Source organism: Anastrepha obliqua, chromosome 6 (genome assembly GCF_027943255.1).
Source record: "Anastrepha obliqua isolate idAnaObli1 chromosome 6, idAnaObli1_1.0, whole genome shotgun sequence".
NCBI lineage: Eukaryota > Metazoa > Arthropoda > Insecta > Diptera > Tephritidae > Anastrepha > Anastrepha obliqua.
The window spans coordinates 35,575,848-35,589,210 of NC_072897.1; the positions used below are offsets into that span (position 1 = coordinate 35,575,848).

The following is a 13,363-nucleotide window of genomic DNA, read 5'->3' on the forward strand; positions in this document are numbered from 1 at the left end:
TTAAAATTCAAACGAATAAATCCGAATTTGTCAAAAAAGAAACAAAGTTTCTCGGGCATATTATATCAACAGAGGGAATACGACCCAATCCGATAAAAATTGATGTTATAAAAAATTTTCCAATCCCCCGAACTCAGAAGCAAATTAAAAGCTTCATTGGCCTCGTCCGGTATTACCGAAAATTCATTCAGGATTTTTCCAAATTAACCAAACCCCTAACGGAATGCCTCAAGAAGGGTAAAAACATAGACTTTAATGAGAAATACATGAACGCTTTTGAAACATGTAAGTCTATCTTAACTAACGACCCCATTCTACAGTATCCTGATTTTGCAAAACCCTTTATACTAACCACGGACGCAAGCAGCTTTGCGTTGGGAGCTATACTATCCCAAGGTCGCATAGGAAACGATAAACCTATATGCTACGCTAGTCGAACCCTCTCAGAATCCGAATGCAATTATTCAACAATAGAAAAAGAACTATTGGCGATAGTATGGGCGACAAAATATTTCCGCCCTTACCTATTTGGACGTAAATTCTTTATTGTGACTGATCATAGACCACTCACGTGGATAATGAGTTTAAAAGAGCCTAATTCAAGACTGGTCAGGTGGCGCCTCAAACTGGAAGAATTCGACTATGAGATAGTATACAAGAAAGGAAAATTAAATACAAATGCTGATGCCCTAAGTCGAATAAAAATAGATATACCTAAATTATCAGAAATAAACGTAAATGATGCTGTTTCAAATAAAGGTACATCTGGTACCACAGTGCATTCAGCAGAAGAAAATTTAAATGACGGCATATATATCTCTGAGAAACCCCTAAACGACTTTCACCTACAGCTCATATTCGAAAAATCATCAGAAACTCCAGAAATGTCAGTTATTATGCCATTTAAAAACAAGCAACGTAGGATATTCAGGAAACCTTTATACACAGAAGAAATAATAACAGATATTTTTAAAAAATTCCTCAATCCAAATAAGTTGTCCGCTATAATTGCTGACGATGACACTTTTCGCATTATTCAGTCCGTTTATTCAAAATATTTTTCAAATAATAAAATGTTTCGTTTAATACAATGTAAAGAAATACTTAACGACATAACAGACACTGACAAACAAGAGGAACTAATAAAGAATTACCATGAAAATAATAACCACCGCGGAATTAACGAAATGATTCTCCATCTTAAAAGACAATTTTATTTCCCTTTTATGAAAAACAAAATAACACAGACTGTTAACAACTGCGACAAATGCCAAACCCTTAAATATGACAGAAATCCCCCAAAACCCTCGTTTGAAAAACCGGAAACCCCCTTAAAACCTTTAGACATCTTACATATAGACATCTACAGCATAAACCACAAACAAATGCTAACAGTTATTGACAAATTCTCAAAATTTGCAGCAGCATACACACTCCCATCAAGACATTCTGTATGTATACTAAAATCTCTAAAACAATTCATTAACCTTTACGGTATTCCAAGGAAAATAGTTGCTGACCAAGGCTCGGAGTTCACAGCCAATATCTTCAAAGAATTTTGTAGGCAATTCAAAATTCACTTACATATTACCTCATTTCAACAGAGCACGAGCAACGCTCCTGTAGAAAGACTACATTCCACCCTAACGGAAATATACAGAATTGTATTAACTACCAGAAAAGAGAATCACCTTAGCGAAAACCATGACGACATACTTACAGAAACGTTAATCACCTACAACAACTCAATTCACAGTACTACGAAATTGACCCCATACGAACTATTTTTCGGTAGAACCTTCAAATTTAATAATACTGTCACTTCCAACAACGAACATGAATACATTACAAAACTTAACGAATTCCAAAACATTTTATACCCACAAATCAAAGAAAAAAATGGAAAATGCAACTAGCAATAGGATAAACAAACTGAACGAAACCCGCTCAGACCCGGAAAATTTAGAAAATCAAACCATTTATCGAAAAGAAGCAAAACGTAATAAAATTACACCCAGATTTTCAAAGCACAAAGTGAAGAAAAACAATAGAGTAACTATAATTACAGATCATAACAACAAATTTCACAAGTCAAAATTAAAAAAGATACACAAACCACGAAAAACTAACAACTAAAATAATCCCTTTATCCTTAGGCTACCACACATATTTCCGCAACAAATTGACATCCGAGACATAAACACCCGACAGAAAATAGTGAAATTTGAGCTTGGACCTGCAAGAATAATTACTAACTATAATAATCTTTTACACATCATTAACCTTGAAGAATACATAAACAACACAAACAAAATACACACTACCATAAACACCTTCAATAAACTTCACGGGACCACTACACTTACAACAGTAACCAAACTAAAACTTACTGAACTCGAAAACAAAATACACACACTATCACCACTCAACAGATCTAAACGTGGTCTTATTAATGGGTTAGGCACTGCAATTAAATTTATAACAGGCAATATGGATACTAACGATGCAATCTCCATTAACAAACAAATTGAAACCATCCAATCAAACACACACCAAATTGAAAGCACTCTAGAATATCAGCATAAATTTAACACAGCCTTGCAAAATAGACTACTCAATGTTACTAATCACATTAACACAGAACAGGATAAAATTGAGCTATACCTTAACAAACTAATGAATAGTATATCAAAAGAAGATAATAGATTTTTAGAGCTCCAATATATTAACCAAATTAATTACAACATAGATCTTTTAAATAATCACTTAGCCAATATCGCTGAATCAATTATATTAGCCAAACTAAAAATAATACCGAAATTCATACTAAGTACTGAAGAAATAGATGAAATATATGAACAATTGAAAAATCAATCATTAAAAATCATATCAAAAGAACAAATATATGAACTGCTTCAATTACAAGCTTACTACAACAATTCAAATATTATTTTCAATATTCAAATACCAAATCTATCGAAAGAAACATATAAACTTTACCATATTGTTCCCCTACCCATAAATGAAACCAAACAAATTAAAATAAAACCATATATAACATATAACAAAAACAACATTCAGTTTTTTGACACAAATTGCCCAAAGATAGAAGGTCAGTACTACTGCAAGTCGTCGCAATACTCCCAACACACCACGAACTCAGCATGTATCGCCCCACTAATAAACAACAGAGACGCAATATGTGACCTGGAAGATAACGGCGAGATAAGCTCCATCACCCAACCAGAGCCGAACTACATCCTATTCATCAACGTTAACAAAACCGTGATCAAATCAAGCTGCAATGAAGAGTCATACGATATAAACGGCACAGCTCTTCTACACTATATTAACTGCACAATTTACGTTAGCGATGAAGTCTTCAAAGACACCCCTCTACAGTACAAGGAAGAAATTTTCATACCACCAGCTAATTATGCGAAAATAACACCGAGGGTCATAAAAGAAAAATTAAGTCTGAAAAAATTAACCCTAGAAAACTAAACCCCGCCTCTGAGGCGCAAAGATTGTCATTTTTACGTATTTTATTATGATTGAATGCAAGTGGCAGCACGAGCTTTCAAACCATTATAGTAGTCTCTTGTGTGAGTTTGTGGGCGAACGTTCATTGCGCAAAGTTTTTTTGTTACGGAGATATATTAAATCGTGTTGCCTGAGAGGCGAGGTTTAGTATTAAAGGTATTTTTCTGACTACATATATTATTATTTGTAAATATTTCCTTTTTTTCGACAGTAGCTATAATGTTGATGGCTTTTTCGTTTAGAGATGTGTACTTCTGACTCCCAAATAGAAAAATGGTTGGAGGAGCTGTCGCTAAATGGAGGCGAAATAGAGGACAATTTAGAAAAGGATTCGATTCAGACGACCATGTTCGGTTTCCATGATAAGTTAAGTCTTGTTAGCTATAAAGCAAAGCCTCATAAAACTGTTTTCTTAATATCAACTATGCACGACGAACCCACACTTAACTCACTATCAAAAAAACCTGTAATTATTGAATCCTATAATGCAACAAAAGGTGCTGTTGACACTTTTGATCAGATGTGTTGTCATGCCAGCTGCAGCCGCAAAACCAGGCGTTGGCCATTATGTCTGTTTTACGGTATGATAAATATGACAGTATTGAATAGTTATATTCTCTATGTTTCAAACTGTGACCATAAACAAATAAAGCCAATGAGCAGAAAGGATTTCATGAAGGATCTTAGTAAGGATTTGTGCTGTGACTGGCTCTGAATGAGACTTCAAGAAAGACCATCTATGCAAAACCGAGTTCGTGAAGCAATAACCGACTCCATTCATAGCTCCGAAGAGCAGCAAGAAAACTCTGAACCACAAATAAAGAAAGGGAAAAGATCAATGTGCAATTACTGTCCACCAAGCAAGAAACATATGAGTGTTTATTATTGTGCAAAATGCAATAGAACATACTGCCTGGAACATAGATCCCCAAATTGCTATACATGTGATATAAGAAAAAAGGTCTGAATTAATTTTTATGTACAAAACAAAATGTTAATAATATATTTGAAATTCTTTATTTTTATGAAACTTAGTACAAATAGCTATAAGAAAAATATGAATTTTATGTTTTTGTTTTAAAGAAAAAAAAATTATAAAATTTTTTCTAAATGATATCCTTGCAAAAAAAAAAAATTAAGTGTTAATTTAGTAAGTACATAATTGGCTTATAAAAACAATTTGATGAAATATTTTTTTTTATATTATAGTTAAATACTTCAATTCTCAAAAAATGAAATGTTTTTCAAAACAAAAACTTAACGAAAAGTAGAGAAGAATTTTGTTTTTATAAAAAGTAGCCTGATAGACGAGCTTTAGTTCTAAGCGTTTAAAAAAAAGGTTTAGTTTTCTAGGGTTAAGGAAATACCAAATAGAGAACTACGAGGCATCATCAAAGAAGAACAAAGGGATTTTAATAGTAATATTCACCTTTGGGATTGCCTCATCATCGCATATACCACAAAAAAAACGAAGGTAAAATATTTGCCGAACCATCTTTTCAACGCTCCTGCCCCAAAGACATCTTTGTGGCCTTCGCTTTACTTTATGGGGGGAGGAGTTACGGCCGCTACCGCAACCTCAACAACAACACCAACTCGACAACCACCAGAAAAGCCACCAAGGGCAAGAACCCAGCAGTCATCAACACCGGAAATGCGGATGTAGCAGTAATTGTTTAAAATTAAGAAATTTAATACTTATTGCAATAATATAGCTTATTAATCAATTATTGCAATAAGATAGCTTATTAATCATTTATTGTAATAATATAGCTTATTAATCATTTATTGTAATAATATAGCTTATTAATCATTTACTGTAACAATATTTCTGTAGAATTTAGGTTATATGTAATAAATTGCGTATTAAGCAAATTTAACATTGTAATACTTATCAATAAGCATAAAATGTATAAACAGTAGTTAAGAACCAATTAATAAACACTTGTCATATTGCTGTTGAAGAATTAACTCGTTGTTTTTTTTAACACTATCGTGGGGTGATAACATAAATCGCGCGACGCGAATAAGTTTTAATAAATTCTGAAAGTAATTCATGAAGTTTTTCATTACATGCATTCATAAATGAACGTACCTAAATGATGGTATATGACAATATACATAATATGTATGTACATGTCAATAGGAGGTATTTTCATTCAGAAAAAAAGCGGTTAAAGATAATTCAACACTTATTTTATATTGTACCTACATATGTCAATTTTAGTTTATGTATTCGACAGCATTTACATACATACAGTGGAGTCTGGGTATAAGGAACCCCCGGTATAATGAACACCTCGATATAGTGAACACCTAGAAATTTACATTGAGTACTCTAAATAGTGAACTATCAACAACTCGAAATAGTGAACAAAGCTTTAAACGCAACGGCAAGCATAAACTGTTAAAAAAAAAACTTAAACAGAAATAAAGTCGGGTATTCCCCGAAATTGCTCATTTTATGTTTTTTTACTGGAAAAGCTGCTGCTATGTATTTGGTGCCAGTCTTTATTTATCTCTTGTCGGGTGCAAAACGCTTCTGAGTGAATGTGTAATGTTTTATGTGTTTTTAAAAGTGTTTATGTGCTAATAAATTAAGTGTTATCATGCCTGTGAGGAAATTCCTTCCATTAAAGCACAAACTTGATATTGCTCAAAAACTCGAGAAAGGTGCTAGTGTTTCATCCATAGCAAAAATTTATGGTGTGGCCAAATCAACAGTTTCGGGAATAAAAAAAAATGCTCGTAGTATTATATCCCACCAGGCAGTCGGAGCATCTAAGCGGAAGACTCTTAGAAAAGGCGAGTATCCCCGCATGGAGAAGATGTTATACAAGTGGTTTATAGCTCAACGAAACAAAAATTGTCCAGTTACTGGGGAAATGCTTAAGAAAAAAGCAATGAAGCTGCACGCTGACTTAAAGGAAAAAGAAGGTAGCTTTCATACCAGCCCCGGTTGGTTATCTGGATTTAAAACTCGCTTTCGAATCCGACTTTCAAAAGTGTGTGGCGAGAAACTTTCAGGCAACTGATCCCTTTAAGCAAAAACTCAGAAACATTATTTACGAATTGAAGCTTTGCGAGGACCAAGTATATAACGCAGACGAGACCGGCTTGTTTTGGAAAATGCTTCCTGATAGAACGTATGTCAGCCAAACAGAAAAAACAGCTCCGGGGAGAAAAGCAGAAGAGGCCAGAATTACTTTTCTTGCATGTACAAATGCAACTGGTCAGCAGAAAGTCAAACCGTTAATAATTGGGCATGCCAAGAAGCCGCGCTCCTTTAAGGCTTATGACATCCCGGTAGACTATCGGAACTCTAAGAATGCATGGATGACCGCCAACATTTTCAGAGAATGGTTTCACCATTGCTTCGTCCTTCAGGTACATACATTTATAATGCAACTCTTGACATTTTTGCAGAGTATTTAGTCACTTTTAATTTATATTAGGTTCAAAAGTATTTACTACAGAAAGGATTACCAGCCAAAGCTATCCTTTTGCTTGATAACGCCCCTTGCCATCCACCAGAAGATGAACTTAAAACTGCTGATGGATCCATATTCGTGATTTATATGCCTCCAAATGTAACGCCTTTAATTCAGCCTATGGATCAAAATGTGATTCGCTTAACTAAGTTGTATTACAAAAAGCATCTCCTGCTTTTAGCTGTAGAAAAGGATGACATCACACAATTTCTTAAACATTTAACTTTAAAGGAAGCTGTATCATTTTTAATGCTTGCTTGGAATCAGCTGCAGGCAAATGTAATAGTAAAATGTTGGAAGCCTTTATTAGAATGCTTAAATACTACAGAAGCAAATGAAAGCGAGGATGAAGACGATGATATTCCACTGAGCTTACTTCGTGAAAAAATATTGCAGGAAAAATGTGAAGAAGTTCATGATATACAAGGTCTGCTGCAAATTGTATTACCGGAGGTAATTTTATTCACCCTCTTGACAAGCACCTGTTAATTAAGTTTGTATGTGAACATTATTTGTTTTAGGAAACCTACACTGAACAAGATATTGAGAAGTGGAATTCAATCCAAGTTGACGAAGAAATTGATTTAGATAATTATGCCATGGATACTGAAGAATCTGGTAGTGACAGCCAAGGCGAAGGACAGATCGGAAATTCAATAAAAGCTACTGAAGCCATTAAAAGATATCGAAGATACCAAAGCTATAGCATGGGCTGAAGCTAACACCACTGACTATGCTGGCATACTAGTACTGAAAAGTCTACGCGAAAAAGCGGTCCAAAAGTCAATTTCCGAACACAAACAGCAAACATCTATTCGTAAATTCTTTCAATAATATGTATGTATTTTTCCAAATATTACTTTATACAAATAATCTGTTTTGTTTATATAAAAAACCTGAATTTAAAGCTAATAAACCAAGTTAAAACAACAAAAAATTTCAACCTTAATAGAGTGAACAACCTGGATACTGTGAACAGGCCTTGCAGAAATTAGTTCACTATATCCAGACTCCACTGTATGTATGTATGTATGTACATTTGTATACGAAAAACAATAATGCACAAGCGCAAGAACATCATCTTCCTTTCATACATATGTAATATACGTATGCATGTATGCCCAAATAACCTTGACTTATGTGACACATGTCACAGCACATCACATTCTTACAAGAAATCAAATACGCATACGCACTAGTGAACGAGTTTCTTCCTAACAAGTGCAAAAACAATTCTGCTCTAAGTATTGGCCTCTGGTCACGATACAGCATGCTTGACTGCGCTTTGTATGTGTTAGTGCAGTCGGGTGGCGTCGTGTCACACATACTTGTTGTCGGTAAAAATCAAAAATTTTAGATATTAGCGTCAAGCACCCGACACGCACACATATAAAGTTCTTGTCAAACAATGCTGGACCGTGACCAGAGGCCATATCTATACTAGCCGAATTCGAACACACTGTGTTTATGTTTCGACTTCCTTTATTGAGTGCTACTTGAGGACTAACTTACAATTTTTAAATTTTGACGAAAGTAAATTTGTTTACAATTAATATCGTGAATTTGTCACGTAGATGGGCCGCATGACTGAAGTGAGGTGTAGTAGAGCGATGTCAGCAAATTCTAGCAGGTATCTTTCTCACGGTTCGATGTCTGTTTGCCCGTGAGCGTTGTTGTTGTTTACGATTCCAGCGGAAGCGGTGTTTGGTTACTTTTATTGCGCGTGTGGACAACAAAGCGGGCACTAAATTTGTGTGAAGTTAACTCTTCCACCCTCAATTTCGAGCGTCCACGTTCGATGACGTTGGTTGAAATTGACTTGGTAAATCTTCTATTCCTATGGTAAGCGATGATGAGTTTTATCTCTACGTTCACACGTAGCAGTTTTGACATTTCCAATGAAAGCCCTTCTTCAATTACTTCCGAGCTTGCCATAGGTTGGAGAATCGCTGGCATTGGATGCTGATTCGCTATTTCATCTGTTGCAATTAGTTTGTTGTTTACTTGGATAGTGACATTGTGATGCCGTATTATAAAGGTGCCCTTTAGTGGTATCAGGTCGCCGTTCACACGAATGCTTCCCTCATACTGATTAAGGAACAATATTCCGGTTGATATTTCACTATGATTATTCACTTCACTGCAGTTAGCGGCGCGGCTGTTCAACAAGTTTGATATGCATGATGTGTTGCTTATATTTATAATTTTAGCGTTAGAACATATTATTAGTTTATTATAGGATTTACAATTATTTAAAATTCCAAATATTTTATTTTCGCTACATTTCAAAATGGATTTAAACAATATTTTGTTAATTTTTTTCTTATTTTTACCGCTCGTATAATTAAATTTCTACAATTATCCTTTTGAGTGGTTGGCAAATCTACAATATAAACGATGTTACTTCCGTTAGTAGCAATATGAACTTGTGCAAATTCTAAAGCCTCATCAATATTTATGTAAGGAAAATCTTCTTTTTGCAATACAGTTTCTGTGACATTGATTTCTGAGTTTGACAGGATGTAAGAGTTCACAATATGGGCCTTTGCCCAATGAATGGCATACTCTATATTTACTACTTCTTCCTTTAGAACTTGCATTTTAAATTTTAATTCTAGTATTAATTCAGTGACAATGTTTGATTCATTTTTAATACTCTTAAGGATCTCATTAGTAACATAGGATAATCGTTGATTTTTTTAACAGCTAATTTATTTATAATCAATTGATTGTTATTGTTCTTGAGTACATTATTGAGTTTGTTTGTCACTATTTCGAAATCATGATGGTCTGGATTACCAGCTAACCATTTCCATGCGGTACCAATCGCATCTATTGATCGTTTATTTCTTTTATTCGTTCTTAATCTATTTAAATGACTTTTTATATTATGGGTAGGATTCAAAGCTGATTGTATGGTTTTCTCGATTTTTCCTATGAGTTTTTCATATTCATTTAATTCTATCCAGTGAATAATTTTGAATGATCCTTTTTTTAGTTTTGCGATTCCCGCATCTATTGTAACTAGCTGTGAATTGGAGTAGTCCAGAATTTGTGTTTCTGTTTTAATTTTTTATAATGTCCTTCCTCTCAATTTCCTGTTTTGCAGAGTCATTTTCTGAATTTTTCCCGAAAAACGCTTATACTGGTTTCTTCCCTATTGTGGAATGGATAGAATGGTTATATTTATAGAGTGAAATGTCTAATAATTCTGATTCTAATTTCAAGCATCTCATGACTTCTGTTAGTGTAGAATTCAATCGTTCGATTTGACCATTTGCAGAGCTGGTATAAGGTGGTGTTTTATGGATTTTAATATTAAATTGATTTTCCAACATAAACGTAATAGAGCCCGAATTCAGGGATTTCAGAAAAGTCCCTGAGGCAACGTACTATTATACATCTGGCACCTTGTCTAATTCGCTAAGGTTAATCGAATTTCTTTCGTCTATAGTTTGGTAAATTCCCGACAAATCGTTATTTGGATTAATTATTGATTCCACTGTACTTCTACATTCACTGGCGACAATTCTCCTGACAATGGTTGAAATTAATGCCTCTAATTCCGGCGTTCCATTAAATCTAGGTGTGCTAAGATTATCGGATTGGGGAATAGCATTACTAGGGCCGGGCTGATTATGATTAAGGACCGGTGGTCTAATAATATTAGGATTCATTTTCACTCAACATAAAAGTATTAAAATTTACACGATACCACCAATTATTTACTTATGAGTTTTCTTATTAAACTTTCTTATTTCTATTTAAATTTTATTAATCTTCCAATAAAACTTATTTTTAATTTTAACTTCCACTTCTGAGATTAACTTTTATTTTGTTTAATGAACTCTTTATTTTTAATTTTAATTGTAAATTTTAGTTCATCAATTTTCTTGCTTTTTATAAAAATTTAAAAAATTCTTACTTTCACTTCTGAGATTAACTTTTATTTTGTTTATTGAACTCTTTATTTTTAATTTTAACTGTAAATTTCAGTTCATCAATTTTCTTGCTTTTTATAAAACTTTAAAAAATTCTTTCACAATTTTCATTTGCTTATCCTTATGTTAAACTTGACTTACAATGAAATCACCAGTCTCCACTGAGCCATTTGGTTGTATCCTGTTTGTCCGTTCATATTCGGTCTACTAAGGTCCTCCTGGACTTCTTCTTCGTGAAGGTTCCTGCGAACTGATACTACACGTTGTTGGTGTGCGCGTGGATTCGTACTGCTGAAGGACGAGTTCGCGTTGGCACGTACTAGTAAAACACGTAAATTGAAATATACGATTTTAATATTCGCGTTGGGTGCCAGTTAGCCATGGCGCTGAGATTAAAAGTCTCATGCTCTACTGACTAAGCTAACCGTGCCTGACGTTGGGCGCCAGTTAGCCGAATTCAAACACACTGTGTTTATGTTTCGACTTCCTTTATTGAGTGCTACTTGAGGACTAACTTAAAATTTTTAAATTTTGACGAAAGTAATTTGTTTACAATTAATATCGTGAATTTGTCACGTAGATGGGCCGCGTGACTGCAGTGAGGTGTAGTAGAGCGATGTCAGCAAATTCCAGCAGGTATCTTTCTCACGGTTTGATGTCTGTTTGCCCGTCAGCGTTGTTGTTGTTTACGATCCCAGCGGAAGCGGTGTTTGGTTACTTTTATTGCGCGTGTGGACAACAAAGCGGGCACTAAATTTGTGTGAAGTTAACTTATATACCCACTTTATGTCCTAGCATATATACATACATATATACCTACTTGCCTTCTAAACTTCCTACCAAATAATTGTATTCATATGTTACTACATCCATGCACGTTCATGCATTCATGCATATGTATATGCGCGAGCACAGCGCTCCCTTCTTGCTTCCGTGTACTTTTGTCTTTCACCAGTCGATATTCCTAATATTGTACTTACAAAAACACAATACTTTGATAGACGCAAAGGCAACAGCAAGCGCAACGCGATGGCCGCGTTGCCACCACACATTCTAAAATGTTCTAGAACACAAAAAAAAACACATACCTCACATGCGCATGTCGCCCAAAGCTAAAATCTAAGCCTAGCGACTACAAAAACAAAATACATTCGTAGACGCAGTCGCAGCGGCCATGATTCTATCAGCGACGGCGCTGAACAATTTAGAACAAAAACAAAAAGTTCATTCATAAGTTCGAGCTCATATTTCAATTTCATTCATAAAACGAGCCGCCCATACGCCAATTTTCGCGACCATTCGAAAATAGTCAATATTGGAATATTTCGCGTGGAATTATTTGCCAATATTTGATAAATCTTGAATTTTTGTCATGTCGAGTGGCCGCGGCTCCGTATGTATTTATCCACCCGTATATGTATGTAAATATGTATTCTAACTGTTCGACAGTCGCGAGTTAATGCGACTGAGATTCCTTGAACAATTCCAGCGAATCACACATTTCTGTCCGCAAAGCCGCATATATGTACCCTATGATCAAAAAGTATCGGGAATGTTTAAATAAAACATAACAGAGTTAAATTTCCGGCAAATTTATATTAGCTCCGTCAAAATATGACCCGTCTGAAGCAACACACATGAGCAAACGTTTAACCCAGTCCTCCAAACACCCCCGGCAGGCCGACATGGCCTTCAGCTCCTTCGTCGTATTCTCTTTGATCGGTGCGATGGCGCGTTATCATCACGCAAAATCCAAGAATTGTTTGCTCACATTTCCGGCCGTTTGCAGCACACAGCATCTCTCAAAGGGTTCAAAACGGATAAATAATATTCTTTATTGACTGTCTGGCCCGATGGAAGGTACTCATGGTGGACTATGCCTTGGCAATCGAAGAAAACAGTCAACATCACCTTCTCGGTTCTTTTTGCTCATAGGGTATACATATCCCATATTTTCACTGACGCACAAGAAGGCGGTCGCAGTTGTTTTTATATGCATACATTTTGCGTTCGTTGAAGGCTTGTATATATTTATATACATATGCGTGTATGCACGTTTGGCGTTCTGGATGCATCCATGGATATTAGAACAAATTCTCATCAATATGTGTATGTAAGTAGTTCAGATTTGACTAAAGAGATTAAATATAGGAATGCATATTCATATGATTGCCTTTATGGCTGTTTTACATATAAATTAATTCAAAAGAAGTATGAATAATGTTATATAGAAAATAAATTTCTAAATAACAGGTATTAGAAAAACCTGAATACACTATTTTAAATCAATTCTAATTAAACCAAATATAAAAAATGAAATAAAAATATCGAACAAAAAACTCTGTACAGGACTTGAACCAGAGTCAAGTATGGGACGATGTACTGCAT

General features: G+C 34.8%; 1 protein-coding gene across 1 annotated transcript; it reads left to right on the forward strand.

The window, feature by feature from the left end:
* Positions 1–7,067: 7,067 nt before the first annotated feature.
* On the forward strand, positions 7,068–7,750 carry LOC129250350 (tigger transposable element-derived protein 2-like). Its single transcript, XM_054889980.1, has 2 exons — positions 7,068–7,487; positions 7,556–7,750. The coding sequence occupies exons 1-2, from the start codon at positions 7,122–7,124 to the stop codon at positions 7,748–7,750; spliced, it is 561 nt and encodes a 186-aa protein (XP_054745955.1). The 5' UTR covers positions 7,068–7,121.
* Positions 7,751–13,363: the final 5,613 nt, after the last annotated feature.

Excerpts from the sequence above, each read along its gene's own strand:
- LOC129250350 (XM_054889980.1), top strand. The coding sequence starts at position 7,122 with ATGCCTCCAAATGTAACGCCTTTAATTCAGCCTATGGATCAAAATGTG. Across the intron at positions 7,488-7,555 it reads TGCAAATTGTATTACCGGAG|GAAACCTACACTGAACAAGA; the intron begins GTAATTTTATTC and ends TATTTGTTTTAG.